The sequence below is a fragment of the Triplophysa dalaica genome, chromosome 25 (assembly GCF_015846415.1).
Source record: "Triplophysa dalaica isolate WHDGS20190420 chromosome 25, ASM1584641v1, whole genome shotgun sequence".
NCBI classification, from domain to species: Eukaryota; Metazoa; Chordata; class Actinopteri; order Cypriniformes; family Nemacheilidae; genus Triplophysa; species Triplophysa dalaica.
The window spans coordinates 13,292,346-13,308,107 of NC_079566.1; the positions used below are offsets into that span (position 1 = coordinate 13,292,346).

The 15,762-nt window shown below is 34.8% G+C and overlaps 2 protein-coding genes across 3 annotated transcripts in view; both read right to left on the reverse strand.

Annotated features, from left to right (window-relative positions):
- Positions 1 to 497, reverse strand: part of stard3 (StAR-related lipid transfer (START) domain containing 3) — a 9,972-nt gene extending 9,475 nt beyond the window's left edge. The window contains exon 1 of one of the 2 annotated variants that reach the window (XM_056741987.1): positions 450 to 497. The gene's annotated coding sequence lies outside the window, so the exon portion shown is untranslated. The remainder of the gene's footprint in view (positions 1 to 449) is intronic. The other variant, XM_056741986.1, reaches the window with a different exon arrangement.
- Positions 498 to 1,517: 1,020 nt separating this feature from the next.
- On the reverse strand, positions 1,518 to 15,762 carry ppp1r1b (protein phosphatase 1, regulatory (inhibitor) subunit 1B). Its single transcript, XM_056741467.1, has 5 exons — positions 15,439 to 15,762; positions 7,688 to 7,771; positions 6,801 to 6,876; positions 4,509 to 4,628; positions 1,518 to 3,797 (listed from the first exon to the last, which is right to left on the reverse strand). Exons 1-5 carry the CDS (start codon positions 15,550 to 15,552, stop codon positions 3,661 to 3,663), a joined length of 531 nt encoding a protein of 176 aa, XP_056597445.1. The 5' UTR covers positions 15,553 to 15,762; the 3' UTR covers positions 1,518 to 3,660.

Sequence of the window (15,762 nt, forward strand, 5' to 3'; positions counted from 1 at the left end):
AAATAATAAACTAACGTAGGTGTCTCAAATGTGTTGTTTATTTATAACAAGTCAGCTCTGTGTTGTCCAAAGTAAATGACGTATTTATAATAACATGAAATAAACGAGTCAACATGCATGCAATTCCTCATGTGTACACGAGCTTTAAATGTGCAAACAGGTAAATAAAAGCGTATAACAGCACAACAAACCCCGTAAACAACCATAAACAAACTTTAACTGTATATTCAAAACACTATTTTCACCATCAGTAACGTTTTATTGACACTTCTGCGTCCTTTGGACATGTTTATTACACCAATAACAAACAGCTCTTTAAAATACACGACGGACACTAAACCAGCGCCTTTATATCTGACGAAGATGAGTAAAATATATTTGCGTGTTCTGAAAAAGCACCGGAAGATAAAACAATCAAAAATAAAGTCAGAAAACAAGTCGAAACTCACCAGAATCAGCGCATCATTGACCCTCTCTTCCGCGTGAACACATCCGGAAGCGAAATCACGCCACATCCGCCAGCTGATCGGGCTGCGTCACGTGATTAAGGACGCACATAAATTAATTCATTAATGTGTAATATTTTTGAAAAACAAGTTTATGTATATAAATGTAAATGTAGTAAAAGTAAACCTTTATGTTTGCTTTCATAAAAAAATAATATAAATTGAGAGTAAAATCCATAAATATTTGCTGTGAAATGTATTTGTGTAATTCTTGATGTATTTACCTCTATATTTGTTATTTTATTTCGACTTTGACCTTGTCTATTTTGTTCAATAAGAAAGGTAGCTCGAAAAATTGAAAGATATAAATTTGCATAAACAATAATGTAACATTCCTGTTGTATTCATATTATTAGTTGCTATATATGTATATATATTACATGTATTTGTGGAGCCAAAATGGAGATTAAATGGGATAAACGTGAATGTGAGAATGCTTCACACAGATTATGCTCATGTTTGTCAGAAGTCTGTAATTTCCACTGTTGCCAACATAAATCAGAATTAATGACTTAAGTATTAAAAAAGTTAAAGAGCATTGCGCTAACAACGCAAGGATGTGGGTTCGATCCCAGGGGATTGCAAATTCCTATGTAAAATGTATAGGATAAAGCAATTGGATAAAAGCGTCAGGCAAATGCCTAAATGTAAATGTAATGTAAATAAATGTAAGTAAAACAATTGACAGAATGTAGACATTATTTGAAAAATGATATGTATAAAGTAAAGAACAAACGTGACTGAGGTTTCACGTGTTTTGGTATTGTGGTTAACACATTGCCCATCTCAGACAATACATTTCGCAGAGGTATAATTTGCTATGCGAAACAATGCTTCTGTTATGGGAACTGTAGAAGACAGAGGAAGTGAAAGCTGGTGTTAGTAATGGTGTCAGTGTTATTCAGCAGCTACTGTTGTGTCATTAAAAGTGGGAAATTCTAAAGTTAGAAATGACCTGAAAAATTCCTCCTGTGTGTGAAAAGGGAACTTATAATATGATCAGAGAAACACTTCAATTGAATGCAAATATATTTATTTATACAGAAAGTTTTGACGTTTCATAATTGTTATGAACATATTTACTTTGTTAGTTCATTCGAAAGCAATATGCACTAGCATAAGCAATGGACTGTTATATGTGCATACATATATAAATGTTATTCATTAGAAAGTAGGGATGTAACGATTCAACTCACGATACTTATATCACGATACGATATGTCACGTACCACGATTCCTTTTTTACCAAAAACGAGTTGACAAAATAGAAATGAACAAGTGCCCATTTATTAATTTTAATCATTTCTTTTTTATATTTTTATTTTATGTCCAATAACAAAAAATAACAAAAAACTTAAATAAAAATATGCATAAAAATGATAATGCATTACAAATTAAGACTATTATCTGTAATACAAACAAAAACTGTGCTTATATTAAAGAGACGACTTTTATTTGTGGATTTTTTACGTTTTTATAAGCATATCCACGTTTGTTGGCATTAACCGAGATCTCTGTAAAGCAGGTTTGCAGTAAAACAGCGACCCCTGCTGTTCAAAACATGTATCGCGATTGGTTTATCGTTTCAGTGACTTGAATCGTGACATTTTTAAATCGATTTTCAAGCGGCTCACGGTGAGTCGTTACATCCCTATTAGAAAGCAGTACAATTTATTTAAAAAGCAACATGTGACCAAGTTATAAATACTGGAGTATTGCAAATCACTTCAAATCTTCATTATCGATTAAAAAATTTAAACATTCCCCCCAAATTCAGACACGAAAATGTAATTACACATTCTCTCAGTTCAACCCAAATTGTATAGTTTATAACTATTGAAATGTCCATTTACACAGCTGACTGAAATTATTAATCCTGAGTGAAGCACTGAATCAGTTTGTTTTCAATTGAATGAAACTATAGCCATAATAAAATACCAAAAGTTAAAATTTCTTGTTAGTATGCAAGTATGATTTTATCTTCATGCAACGTGAATTTTAAGACTCATTTATTGCTGAACATAAACAATAAGACTTATATCTCCGATTGAGACTGTGATTTAAAGGGATAGTTCTTCCAAAAATGAAAATTCTGTCATCATTTATTCACCATCAAGTTTTTACAAACGTGTATGAATTTCTTTGTTCTGCTGAACACAAAGAAAGATATTTGGAAGAATGTCAGAAAATTCTGTTCTGACTACCATTCAAGGGAAATGTATATGTTAGTCAAAAATACCCCAAACTCTTTGCTTTCCAAAATTCTTTCAAATATAACATAACAATAAAAAACAAATAAAATAAACTAATATAATGTCCGAGAACTGAAAATTGCTGACATTATTTTAAATATCTTTGTGTCCATCAGAACAAAGAAACGTACACAAGTTTGGAACAACTTGAGAGTGAGTAAATGGTGACATTTTTATTTTTGGGTGAACTGTCCCTTTAAGACCATTCAGCGTAACAATTTTCTGTACACTAGATGGCAGTGTAAGCCTCCCAAAAACTAAAAAACATTGCCACACACAAGACATCTCAAGACATTAGTACAGAAAGCATTAAAAGGTCCTCGCTAATAAAGTAGAAATATTTTTATATCCTAATCCTACCCCAAACTTGATGACATTAGATTGAATCCAGACATTATTTAGACAATTTATGGTTCTTTAAAATAGTGAGAATGAGTTAAATGACGGTTTCATTTTTTACTACAATTTTAAAGGCAATTAAGCTCTCACAAGTTTAGTTCATACATGTACACACAACAGCACGCACACGCACACACACACTGTTTGTCTCTCAAGGTCACGCATACACACACAGGGAATGTGCAATTGTACTTGATATATGACCACTGACACGTCTCTAAATCTTCGAGGGAAACTTTACATTCATAGTTCACTCAGCCTCATACAAGAATGATATTATAATATATAATTCCTGAAAGGTTTTACTAAGTAACTATTCTGTGGCCATTTAAGAATGTTTTGCAGTTGTCAGGCCTCTTAGAAATTCCAGTCAAAATATTTTCAGTCTTTTTCTCTGAAATCAAAATAAACAGCAATGAAATTACTGAAAACAAACAATTGTTTTGATTCCCGAACAAACATCTGCATTATGAAAAATCCTAAAAGGTTCTAAACATTCATCCTCAGTCCACATGTGTGCTGTCTTTATACGTCATATCATCGTCTTCTTCCTCAATCTCTTCTTCATCAGTCGCTGCCGTGGCTGCTGCCTTTCTGAAGCCTGACTGGTTATCTGTCACGTCCGCTTGCTCCGGTGAACCTTAAAGAGGAACATTTCTCTTAAGTGAATGTGAAAATAATATAAAAACGAAGTGATTGGATGACATGAACAGACATGAACTGTAAATGTTATGTTGACTAATATTTTGACCTATTTAGATCTGGATTTTACTGGGAATATTTCAGCACTCAAATGGAAATGTTAAAATAGAGTGTTATGATAGCAAAAAAATGACACTTAAAACATTTTCACTTTTTTCATCATACAAAGGTGAATTTTGTTTTGAAATCTAGTGATGTTTGCTATTGATTGATAATCTTGGGATGATGGAGTGGATTTCTAGGAGCATGTTTTATCTTTAAAGGCAAAAAAACATAATTTCACCAATTTATGTTAAACAATGCAATTTAATCAATTATACAATAATACACAACCATTTCTCAATTATAAACTCATTTTTAACACAATGACACGGATGTGAAAGCAGAGTAAATGTACTTCAGTGTTTTTGTTGTATTTGAATATCTGCTTTGGTTAGAAAAGCATGTCCTTCTGTCACAAATACAGATTGTATTCTGGACTTGAGATCCTATTTGTGGTCTCAAGTCCTAAAAATTTACTGATGTACTCTCAGTTAGTAACCCCAATAACCCCGTAAGTCTCCCTCTGTATTTAACCCAAAATATATACAGCGTGAGTAATATTAAAGTGTTGTTTGCCTTATAAAACATGCATCCTCATTAAAATTACCCGCTGTGCAGGATGAATTAAACTCCTCCCTCTCTGTCAGGTTCGGCTCCTCCCCTTCCTCTTCTACATAAGGACACACACCTAATTTCAGCATCTGAGCTTCAGCCATCTCCTGGACGGCTATAAACACACAACCACACGTGCAAACACGGAGAATACGCACAAAACATCAAAGCACAAGGGGATAAAACCACAAACAAAACCACAATAACATACACAAACACAGGTAAAGAGTAAAAGGATTGGGTTGTTTAAAGGGATACTTCACCCAAAAATGAAAATCCTGTCATCAATGACTCACCTTCGAGTTGTTCCAAATCTGTATTAATGTTTTGATGGAAACAGAGTAAGATATTTGGAAGAATGCTCATAACCAGACAGCTTTTGCCCCCCATTGAGTAGGTAAAAATTAGTGGTGGGCATAGATTAATTTTTTTAATCTAGATTAATCTAGATTAATTCCAAAATTAATCTAGATTAATCTAGATTAAAATGGCTCATTTGAATTCTGCCGAAGGCATTCAGAATATGTGTGCTACCCAAATAATGACTAAAAGTAAGTCTTTGAGAACAGGTTTCTCAAGCCAGGTGGCGCATTAGACCAGGAGCTCATCTCCTGTTTCCAAAATGCATCACAAACTGCTTGAGAAAGCTGTTCAACTATGATAATTGGTGATGAAAATTAAATTATGTTCAATGAGATGAACTTGTGTTTACTTCCGCATTAGCTAAGGGATGATTTGCGTTTAGGTGGTACTTGAGACTGGAAGAGCTCCTACAGCACATTTACATTAAGTCATTTAGCAGACGCTTTTATCCAAAGCGACTTACAAAGAGTGAGGGAGCAACAAGCGATATGTCATACAGGAGCCATAATACATTAGATCTCAATACAAAGTTACTGGTTTCAACTAAAGCTAGACCGCTACCTGTTGAGAGAAAGTGTTTTTTTTTAAACCAATTCCGCATTGCACAAGGTGCAAACAACCTTAGTCTTGTCGATGTTTCTATTGGGAAGCTTCTTAAAAATTAATATTCCCTGAAGCAAACCCGGCGGCTTCATAGCTGCATCCATGTTAGCACGTCACGTTTGATGCGGTCATTTCACAGTAACGTTATGTTGTGTTCAGATCAAACGCGAATGGCGTGTCAAGCGCCAGTGATTTATATGTTAATGCAAAGAGCCAATAGACCTACTTGCTGCGCGAATCGCGCGAATGAAGCCCTGGTTATGAGATGATGAGGCGGCTTCTGCTTCCGCGAATGACGCGAATCACGCGAGTTGAAAAATCTCGTTCTCGCCCCGTACAGTGCAGTTAAGCTGGTATACATCCGCGCTAAAATATCAAGGTGAAAGTCATCATAGCTTGCGTAGTATAGACCCAGCTGCCAACCCAACTTTGAGAATAGATTAACGGCGACATTTTTTTTAACGCGCGATAATAGTCTCACTGCGTTAACGGCGTTAACGGCCCACCACTAGTAAAAATACAATGGTGGTCAAAAATGCCCCAGAACTGTTTGCTTTGCTACATTCTTCCAAACATCTTCTTTTCTATTCAACAATACAAAAAAACGATAAAGTATGCTTTCCTACTATGGGAGTCAATGGGGGGCAAGATCTGTTTGGTCACAACCATTCTTCCAAATATCTTTCTCTGAATACATTTATACAGATTCTGAACAACTGGAAGATGAGTAAATGATGACAGAATTTCCATTTTGTGTGAAGTCTCCCTTTAATTTCTAAACAAAACGTTTGTATTGTGCCAGCCTGGTTTTGTGCCACACAGTCCACATCCCTGTCAATTCACATAATAGACAAAACACAACTTGAGACAATGCCTTGATAGTTTTCTTTTGACTGTTTAAACTCATTTTAATACAACAAGTGTGCAAATGTGTATTTATTTGTTGTGATATTTGAGCAGCACAGACATGTTGTAATAATCCAGTGATCCAGATTTTTCTCAGTGGGTCAGAATTCTAGTGCACCAGTCTAATGGACACATCTGATGGACGTCTGTCCTCTAAAATCTCTGTGTGTTTGTGTGTGTGTGTGTTTGCAGCTGTATGCTATCTGCTGTAATCCAGGATAATCCATAGCGGCACAGACTCACACCCGTCACAGCTGTCACCATCTCTAATCTTACACACATACGCACACATAGTGTGTGTAAAACAGACTTGTGGCTCATGAAAGTTTTTAAACCCTTGGTTGGCACAGTACAGGAAAGTCCTGTTAAAATAAACCTTTACGCACAGAACATGCATGACAAATGATGCTGTTACCTTTTAATGATGGTGGCTGGTAGATATTTGGGTTGATTCGTTTTGGTTTAAGGACGCCGTTTTCCCCTACAACCCACTGAAGACAGTTCAAGTGTAAGAATTACAGTATTTTATAAAACACACACACAGAGTATTTAAAACAACAGGTGCATATGATGCCGTTATATTTACATAAACATTAATATCTAGAGATGCTTGATACAAAATTTCTCCTCCAATACCACTATACGCGATTATTTAGAGTGATATCTACTGATGCCGATTCTTAAAATTAAATTAATTTTTCTAAACCTCATTGAACATCAAGCTTGTAATGTTTCTTAACATTTTCTATATACCGAGCTAAAATTCCCAATTGCTTTTATTCACCAATACCAATTATTGGCCCATTTGTGCGTCTCGAATAAAACCGCATTAAAAATGTGTTTGTTATTGACATCATCAATGGAAAGCAAAGGGTTCTGGGGGGTCCACACCGAAGTGAATGAAGCGACTTGAGCAAGTAAATTACATGCAAAGTCAATGCGAATACGAGAATAGACGCACGCAGGATATGCGAATGAATCAAATCAGGAGGCGCGATTGGTGCAAGCGCTTGTCAATCTCCTCTACCGCGCAAATTGAAAATATTTGTCTGCTTGCACACGAAAATAACAAACTTTTCCAGCGAGTTATAAAGAGCGTGGAATACGTTTTTCCGGGTTCGGTGTGAACTATGGTATGGCACTGCAGACATTTTTGTTAAAAAATCTTATATTTGGTTACTGCAAAATTTAACACTGTAAAGTGAAGTTCTGTTCACGTAGCCTACGTTGTTTAATTGTATTTGCATGCGTAAGTATTATGAATGCAGTTTAACCTCCAGAACTGTGGTGGCACTGTTGTACCTGATGGCTTGAGATGTCGTCCTCCGGTGACGCTTGGTCTGCTACTTTGAACAGTGTGGCAGGTGTGGGTCTTCGCCGTCGAATCTGAAAGACGAGCACAATGGAAATGTGATGAAAATATTGTCCATGAAGTATTGATCGAGAAGACACAACATCTAACAGAATGGGGTCATTCGGCCTGAAGCAATGGGTGACCGTACACCACAAAACAAGTCATAAGGGTCAATATTTTTAAATAAAGTTGTAAACATCATCTGATTCTGAATAAATAAGGTTTCCTTTGATGTATGGTTTGTTAGAATAGGACAATATTTGGCCGAGAAACAACTATTTGGAAATCTGAGGGGGCAAAATCTAAATATTAAGAGAATCGTCGTTAAAGTTCTCCACTAGAAGCGCTGTAGCAGGCCTTTGCTAAGAAAAAACAGACTTGTTTTAACGCTCTCTATCAGCTTACATATGTAAAGACGTTATGGAGAGTATATGAACCCCATAGCAGAAATTCAAAGCTTTACATAGATACCAAACTTTAGTGGGTAATTCTCAAAGAGCCGGCAGCAGCGAGTGAAGTTTGTACACATGTTTCTATCCATTTTTGTTTGCGATTTTGCTGCATCCACTCACAAAAAAAGTTTTGATATATTCACAGCAGGAAATTGAGAAAATATCTTCATGTAACATGATCTTTACTTAATATCCTAATGATTTTTGGCATAATAGGAAAATCTGTCATTTTGACCCATTCAACGTTGGCTATTGGTACCAATATACCCGTCCTAGTCCAGGGTCACATTTGTAGCTCAAAAACAACAGGAATATTGTCAGTTTTGACGTCTTGGTGTCTTTAAAGATGAAGTGTCATTTCTATCCCAGACCTTCAATACAAGCTCATGTTCAAAGTTTTCTGTTAAAATCTTTTATCAAAATGTACCAAAACGATGATAACTTTTTGGATCATGCAATCATATTTTGATTGCTGCATAGTATGAGAAAAGTACCAAATAAGTACAAGAAAGAACAACTTTAATACCACCCGGATGTTCTTAGTAGACTAGCACTGGAACAAAGTACACCATGAACCCAAAGTAGGAAAGTTCAATGGCAAATCCTCCGTTAAAATGTGAAGCATACTGATGGAAAGATTTTAGTGTATTTCTGGCTCAGGACTGTAAATGATTTGTGCAGGTGTGGTACTGTACTCATATAACAGAACCTCTGGAAAATGTGTATGTTACATATGGCTACCTTTATTTACTGCTATAGATTTCATGCATGATGCGGTTTCTCACATTCATCTCAATGGACTGTATATTGAATGCACACAAAGGATGGTTAGATTATTATTATTCTACAACATGTAATACAACCATCTCCTCTTTTCCTTAAAGGTAATTGCAATATTAAAGGCTGGGTCTCAACAAAACATGTTTTACAATCGACAAACATTCCCATTTTGTGCCTTTTTCACCCTTGGTCCTGTTTGGCTCTTTCAGCATTAAAGTCCCAGTGAAATAAAAATGACAATTCTTATTTTTTCATGAAATTATTGCAGCGTTTATAGTAAATAGCTTATCAATGTGGGTCATTTTCTTTTTAAAATTCATGTGCCCTCATAAACTTCAGAAAAAATGTGAAAATGCACTTCCGCCCTGAAATGACGATCCATCTCAAATGATATACATTAGACGGCTTGGCCGGAGCATCCGTTAACTCCTCCCCTTTAACTGTCAATCAGAACCAATTTGCGGTGAAAAACCCAAGCCACGCCCACTATTTTTCTTCTCACTAATTCCTTCTCACTCGGAAATGTGTCAGAATAAGGAAGAAAGAACGATCGCAACTTCCGGTTCACAGGGACAAATAAATCCAAACTAAAATGCATGTGGTCTGGTTTCAGTCCTTCATCTGCACAGTGTTACTGGTATAGGCCTATTTCCACAATTATTATATTTTTATTGTTACATTTTATATATATTTTTTTTACATTTTATTATTGTAATTGTATTATAATTTTCCATTTATATATTTTTATTGTTGTATTTCTTTAAGTAATTTCCGTTTTATAAGTTTAATAAATCAACCAGTTGTCACTATTAATGACAGACAAGTTGTGCTAAGTAATAAATCAACTTAATCCTTGCAAAAAAAACCTTGAATGTTTCCTTGTGGAACGCACATTAGATGTTTAATGATGCCAAAATCCCTGATATTATGAGTAAAAATTCAAAATATTTGTGTCTTACCTAGTTTAACATTTAAAGCTTCACAGACCTTTACACATGATCGTGGTTTATAAAGACATTGGTGAGCTTAGTGAGCCCTACTTCTATATAAAGAACAATTATGTGAAATTATTAGTAACGAAAGAAATGTATTGTCTTTAATGAATTACTTTCGTAACTTACTTATTTATCTTAAATTAATAATTTATATTCATTTGTACATGTATCATAGTAGCACCTAATATTCTTTGAAATACCGTACCTTGATTTATAAGAAAATCATTCAGTATTTGGTGTTTATCTAGATTCATGGTATACTACGGTATTGACTTTCATCTGAGACTCACTGGAATCAGCGTTTTCTCTGAATGTGTCAGCGCAAGTCCTTGTGGATAGACTCGCTGTAAATCACAGCACCTTCATTTCTGTTTACCCACAAACACACGCCAAACCAAAGGTCACCTTGTGACGTCAATGACCGGGATTGTGTTTGTAGATAGCCGGCGGACTGTAAAACGGAGAGAAATACAACTTTTCAGACAGCGCTTTATCAGTTGTGTCTCATCTAAATGAGGACATTCCATACATAGACTTCTATTGTTTTTATACACCGTAAACACTAACCTCACCCTGACCCACCACGTAACCTTAACCCTAAAAGAAAACGGTTTACAATTTTTACAACTTCGCCCCCAAAATATAGAAATTAATATAGAAATAATGAAAAAAGTGGGTAAATAGACCCATTATAAATGGGTAAATAATACCCTATTGATTTGGTATTAATATTAATAAACAAATCTCACTAGATTATTAGCTAAAGCAAGAATGTTTTAAAATCTATATAGATATTTCAACTCAAACACAATAATATACATACATACATACATACACACACATATATATATAGTTGACAATTAAACCGTGATTGTGTGTTATGGGGTGACACAAACATTTAGATAAAGATAAATCGTGATGAATTGCATCCAGAATAGAAGTTTGTGTTTACATAATATATGTCTGTGTAATGTCTGTATAAATGTGGGTTTATCAACACATACACATACATATATATTCAAATTTAGTTATTTGGTTTACCAAATTAAAAAGATACATAAAAGTTTTTTCTTTTTAAATATTTTGAATTTTGATGTATTTGTACGTTTTTATAACATTTAGTCATTTAGCACTCGCTTTTATCCAAAGCGACTTACAGATGAGGGAAGCATTAATACTTTAATAGTAAAAGTTTTATTATTAACATTAAAATAATTATTCTTGATGCAATTAATAGTTTGACAGCCCCCTTAATGCATTATTTTATTTTATATTATTAATAGAAATAATAGAAATAGCACAAGAGAGATTTATCTTCATTGTTAGTTTTTCTTTCTAAATTCCTTATGATTATGTTGAACATGTTTGTTTTATTTTTATATTGTTATATTATATTTCATATCTATTTTTGTAAAACATTGAATGTACCCCTCTCTCTCTCTCTCTCTCTCTGAGATCAATAAGCAGATGCTTTCATCCAAAGTGACTATATGGACAAACTCACTGGATCAACCGAAGGTTAAGGTCACATTGTCGACAGAGTTTTTGATTTTTGTTCGAAATAAATCCAATAACTTTCTAAAAACCAATCTTTTTCCCTGAGCTTAAACTACATCACACCACTCTAGCAAACAATCTGTGAGCACATTCCAGGTCAAAGGTCACGAGACACCGATCAATACACTCCAGTGCCTCCTCCTGACATTACTCTACGGTCGTGTGAGCAAACAAAACTCAAAGTGAGGTCACGATCGCTACTGCTATCTGCGAATGCAATCCTCACCACCCCCACCTACAACACTTATCATATACAATCTATCCCATGATGCAATGTTCCACGGCACACATCATCACTGTATTTCAATGCAGAGGATTAAAGAAAAGCTTGTCTTTAGTCAATCCATAGCATAATGAAATCAACAAGATTTTACCTTTGGAGAGATTATAACAAGAGAAATGGAAATCTCTTGAACCTTCGCCTACATGCCGCTATTGGCCTCGCTACTGGTCTTTCACACAGCTATCACATTACTTCAGAAGACAATCTAGATAAGACGTCTCATAGTATTCTCATCAATCAGGCAAACTTCATTAAAGAAGATTAGGTAGTTAAAACTCCTCGGATGACAGACACGCGGACACAAGTAAGGACGCTGACAGGGTTTGCGTGTCACTTCTTAATTTAATATGTTAGACGAAATCAGGGCCGTTTCTTCACCGTCCTCGTTTTTATAATTGCCTTTGAACTTTTGTCGGCTTCGGTAAAGGTAAACTCATGCAGACACAGTTAATGGAGGGGAAAGAAAAGACAAAGTATTTAAGGCTGCTTAGGTCTTTATAAATCCTGTTCAGTTATGTATAGATTTTTATTTATCAGCGTACAGAACTACATGGAATACATGTGACGCTGCACTGCCCTCTATACAGCAGCACAGTTTAACTTTAGACATCCCAGAGGGCATGAAACATCAAGGGATGAGAATCAGCCTAGATCTGGATTTAATAACGAGGCTGAAATAAATGAACCTGTTACACAACTGTACATTTTTCGGATAAATGGAAAGAAATAATGTAAAATGTAAAATGTAAAAATACTTTAAAGCTGGAACTTTTTTGCCTCTCTATCACTATTTCTGTTTGAAACATCAAATTGCAGGTTACTTTACGTACTTATTCTTTATTTCTATTAGTCGTGGGTTGACGCCAAATGTCAACATCGCACAACAGCTTGACTTATTACTATTGTTATTTGCTCAATAACTGATTTTTGTTTTGTTTTTAACTAAAAAGTTACAGATCGCACTGTGTTAATTCAATTGATTTGTCCAATCTATTTTATTTGACAAAAATGTTATAAAAATAATAATATTTTAAACCTTTGGGAGACGGTAAGGCTAAAAAAAAACATGCAAATAGCACAGGACAGCTTGACTTGTTATAAACTTACTGTTGTTATTTGCTCGATAACTGATTTTTGTTTATTTTTTAACTAAAAAGCTACAGATCGCACACTGTACAACTTTTTTTATTATAGTCAACTAAACTTAATTTACTGTGTTAATTCAATTGATTTGTCCAATCTATTTTATTTGACAAAAAAGTTATAAAAATGTTAAACCTTTGGGAGTCAGTACGACAAAAAAAAACATGCTAAATGCACACGCTAGCTTGACTTGTTATAAACTAAGAGTTTTTATTTGCTCAATAACTGATTTTTGTTTATTTTTAAACTAAAAAGTTACAGATCCCACAATGTAAAACTCTTATTATAGTCAACTAAACTTAATTCACTGTGTTTATTTAATTGATTTGTCCAATCTACTGTATTTGAGAAAAACGTTATAAAAAGTTATAAAAATTTAAAACCTTTGAGAATCAATACGACCCAAAAAAAACATGCAAAAAAGTTGAGTTGAGATTTTTTAAAAGTGCAGCTTTATATTAACAATCATTTAAAATCTGTTTGAGTTGTTTAATTGCGTCAAAGTTTTAATTTAATCGCTAACAAAATTAAAACATTCAAATAATAAAAAACATCTACAATTATATAAGATATGGTAAACAGGACAACACTTTTAATTTTGCAGTCGTATAGTATATTGGTATATGAAGTTGTTATAGTGTAGAAGTGCATGATAAACATAGACAAAACAACAGATGCCCTGGAAATATCTACACGGTGCAAATACAACAGTACTTTACATATATTCTTTAAACTACAATAGATTAATTCTGTCTATATTTCCCAATCGAACACAATCTCATAGAAATTCATTACTATTTAACTGAGGATAATTGGTATTAATTTTAAATCTCATTTATCGGCATGTCCTGCTTTCATGCCAATGACAGTTATGGTGAGGCCTTATTACTTTTGACCAATGAGATCAAATTATATCGTTCACATTCACATAAATTAGCCAGCTCGTAAAATAGTAACAAATTCTTATGGGATCGATTTTGAATTCAGATTCAAGAAGATTCTGTAAAGTTAGAAGCCAAGGATTCAACATCTGAACTAAACCTAGAAATACAGCTGTGAAAAAAAATACTACAAAAACTATTTTCGTATTTAAAAAAAAATTAACATTGTTTTATTCTGTGAACTTATGACAATATTTTGTCCAAAATTCAAAATTAAAATATATATATTTTTTGCATTATGTGGAGAAAACTAGTAAAACAACAAAACAAAAGATGCAATGTTTTCAGACCTTAAATAGCTTTTTTCCACAGCTGTAAGTTTCCAAAACTAAAGCAACGTTGTTGACATTGAGATCAGATTTCTTGAGACACAAGACACCTGTGAAGCATTCTAACATCGTGACGTTGATCATAAGACATGTGGAGATCATGCCAGCTCGAGCACTCTTGTCATGTAAGCAACAGGCCAACATATCATCATAATGTCACGTTTGGACTTTTAAAGTAAATTGGAAAATCGCCAATATAGATTTTGTTCCCCGCCAGTCCACGGATGATCGTGCTTTATGGTACAGTTCTCCCTTAAATTGAAATTCTGTCTTCATTTGTTCTCAAATAGAAAGACTACATTGCCATTGACTGCAATAGTAGAAAAAAAAAAACTTGTTTCTGTTGAACACAAAAAAAGATATTTTGAAGTATGTAGTAAAGCAAACAGTTCTGAGGCACTTTTGACAACCATTGTAGTTTTTCCTACATGGAAGTCAATGGTGGCCAAAATCTGTTTGCTTACAAGCATTCTCCAAGTATCTTTTTCTTATTCAGAACAAACTAATACATCTATACCGATTTGGAGCAACTGTCCCTTTAATCTCTACCAATCGGCACCATCCATTCATTGCGACACTAACCAACACCACACATTCTAGAATTAAGCAACAACATAGGATGTGAGATGAAATACAGCCTAAAAGAATCAAGCACACACATAAATATGTTTATGGCCACGTCGCAGCCGAATCTAGTTTTTCTCCTCCTGACACCTTTTTTTTAACTCACGTCTCCTGAGAATGACTCGCTGGCCCATCTCTGCAAATCACCGACCCACTTTTTTTAAGACTGAAATTACAACACAGACAGGACGCGACCAACGCTTCACTTCATCTCAAGAACGGAATGAACAAACCAACACTTGGAAACATCTGGAGGGGAAGTCATCACCGTGTTATTAACTGCGCACACCGAGAGGTCCTGGTATCCAGAACATCCAGAAAGAACTCGACACACTCGAGCGCAGGTCACACACTGTTTACCAGCTTCACGACAGATTTATTGCTTTTAAACTTGTGATCTCTCTCAGTTTGAGTTTAGGTTAATCATTAATTCAGTAAAGGTACACCGAAAAGATCTGTTTTTGGTGCCAACTAAGAAAATCATTTTTGACAATGTGGAGACCAACATAAAGAAACCCTTCATATATAAGCACAAATACAATTTCAGGTCACAACAACCATTCAGTGTCAACACGTTGGAGCATGAAACTCTCACCATCTCAACCTGCCGAGGGTCCAGCTGGGTCGGTTCCATAGATGGGTCTTCAAAATGGATTTTCCTTTTTTCTTTGGGTTCCACGGGGCCCTTAGAAGGACTCGAGGTTTCCATAATCTGTTGTTCTCTTCTGTCAGTGTCACAAGTATCCTTTGAATCAACCCTGTCTCAACATATAAAACCACAAACACACACACGCACGCAGTGTCCTCCAAATTCTCCTTGTTATTTCTCTCCTTTCCTCGAGTCTCTGAGATGTGCTGGTGTTTCTTCTCTTATCAGCCTGACCTCTGGTTTTGTCTCTCTCACTGGCTGTGTTAAGAG

What these genes read in the sequence shown, in the direction of transcription:
- ppp1r1b (XM_056741467.1), bottom strand. Translation starts at nt 15,552, where the DNA reads ATGGAAACCTCGAGTCCTTCTAAGGGCCCCGTGGAACCCAAAGAAAAA. An exon ending in ACGACATCTCAAGCCATCAG is followed by an intron (nt 6,877 to 7,687) that starts GTACAACAGTGC and finishes AACTGTCTTCAG; the next exon opens with TGGGTTGTAGGGGAAAACGG. An exon ending in CCAGCCACCATCATTAAAAG is followed by an intron (nt 4,629 to 6,800) that starts GTAACAGCATCA and finishes GTGTGTTTATAG; the next exon opens with CCGTCCAGGAGATGGCTGAA.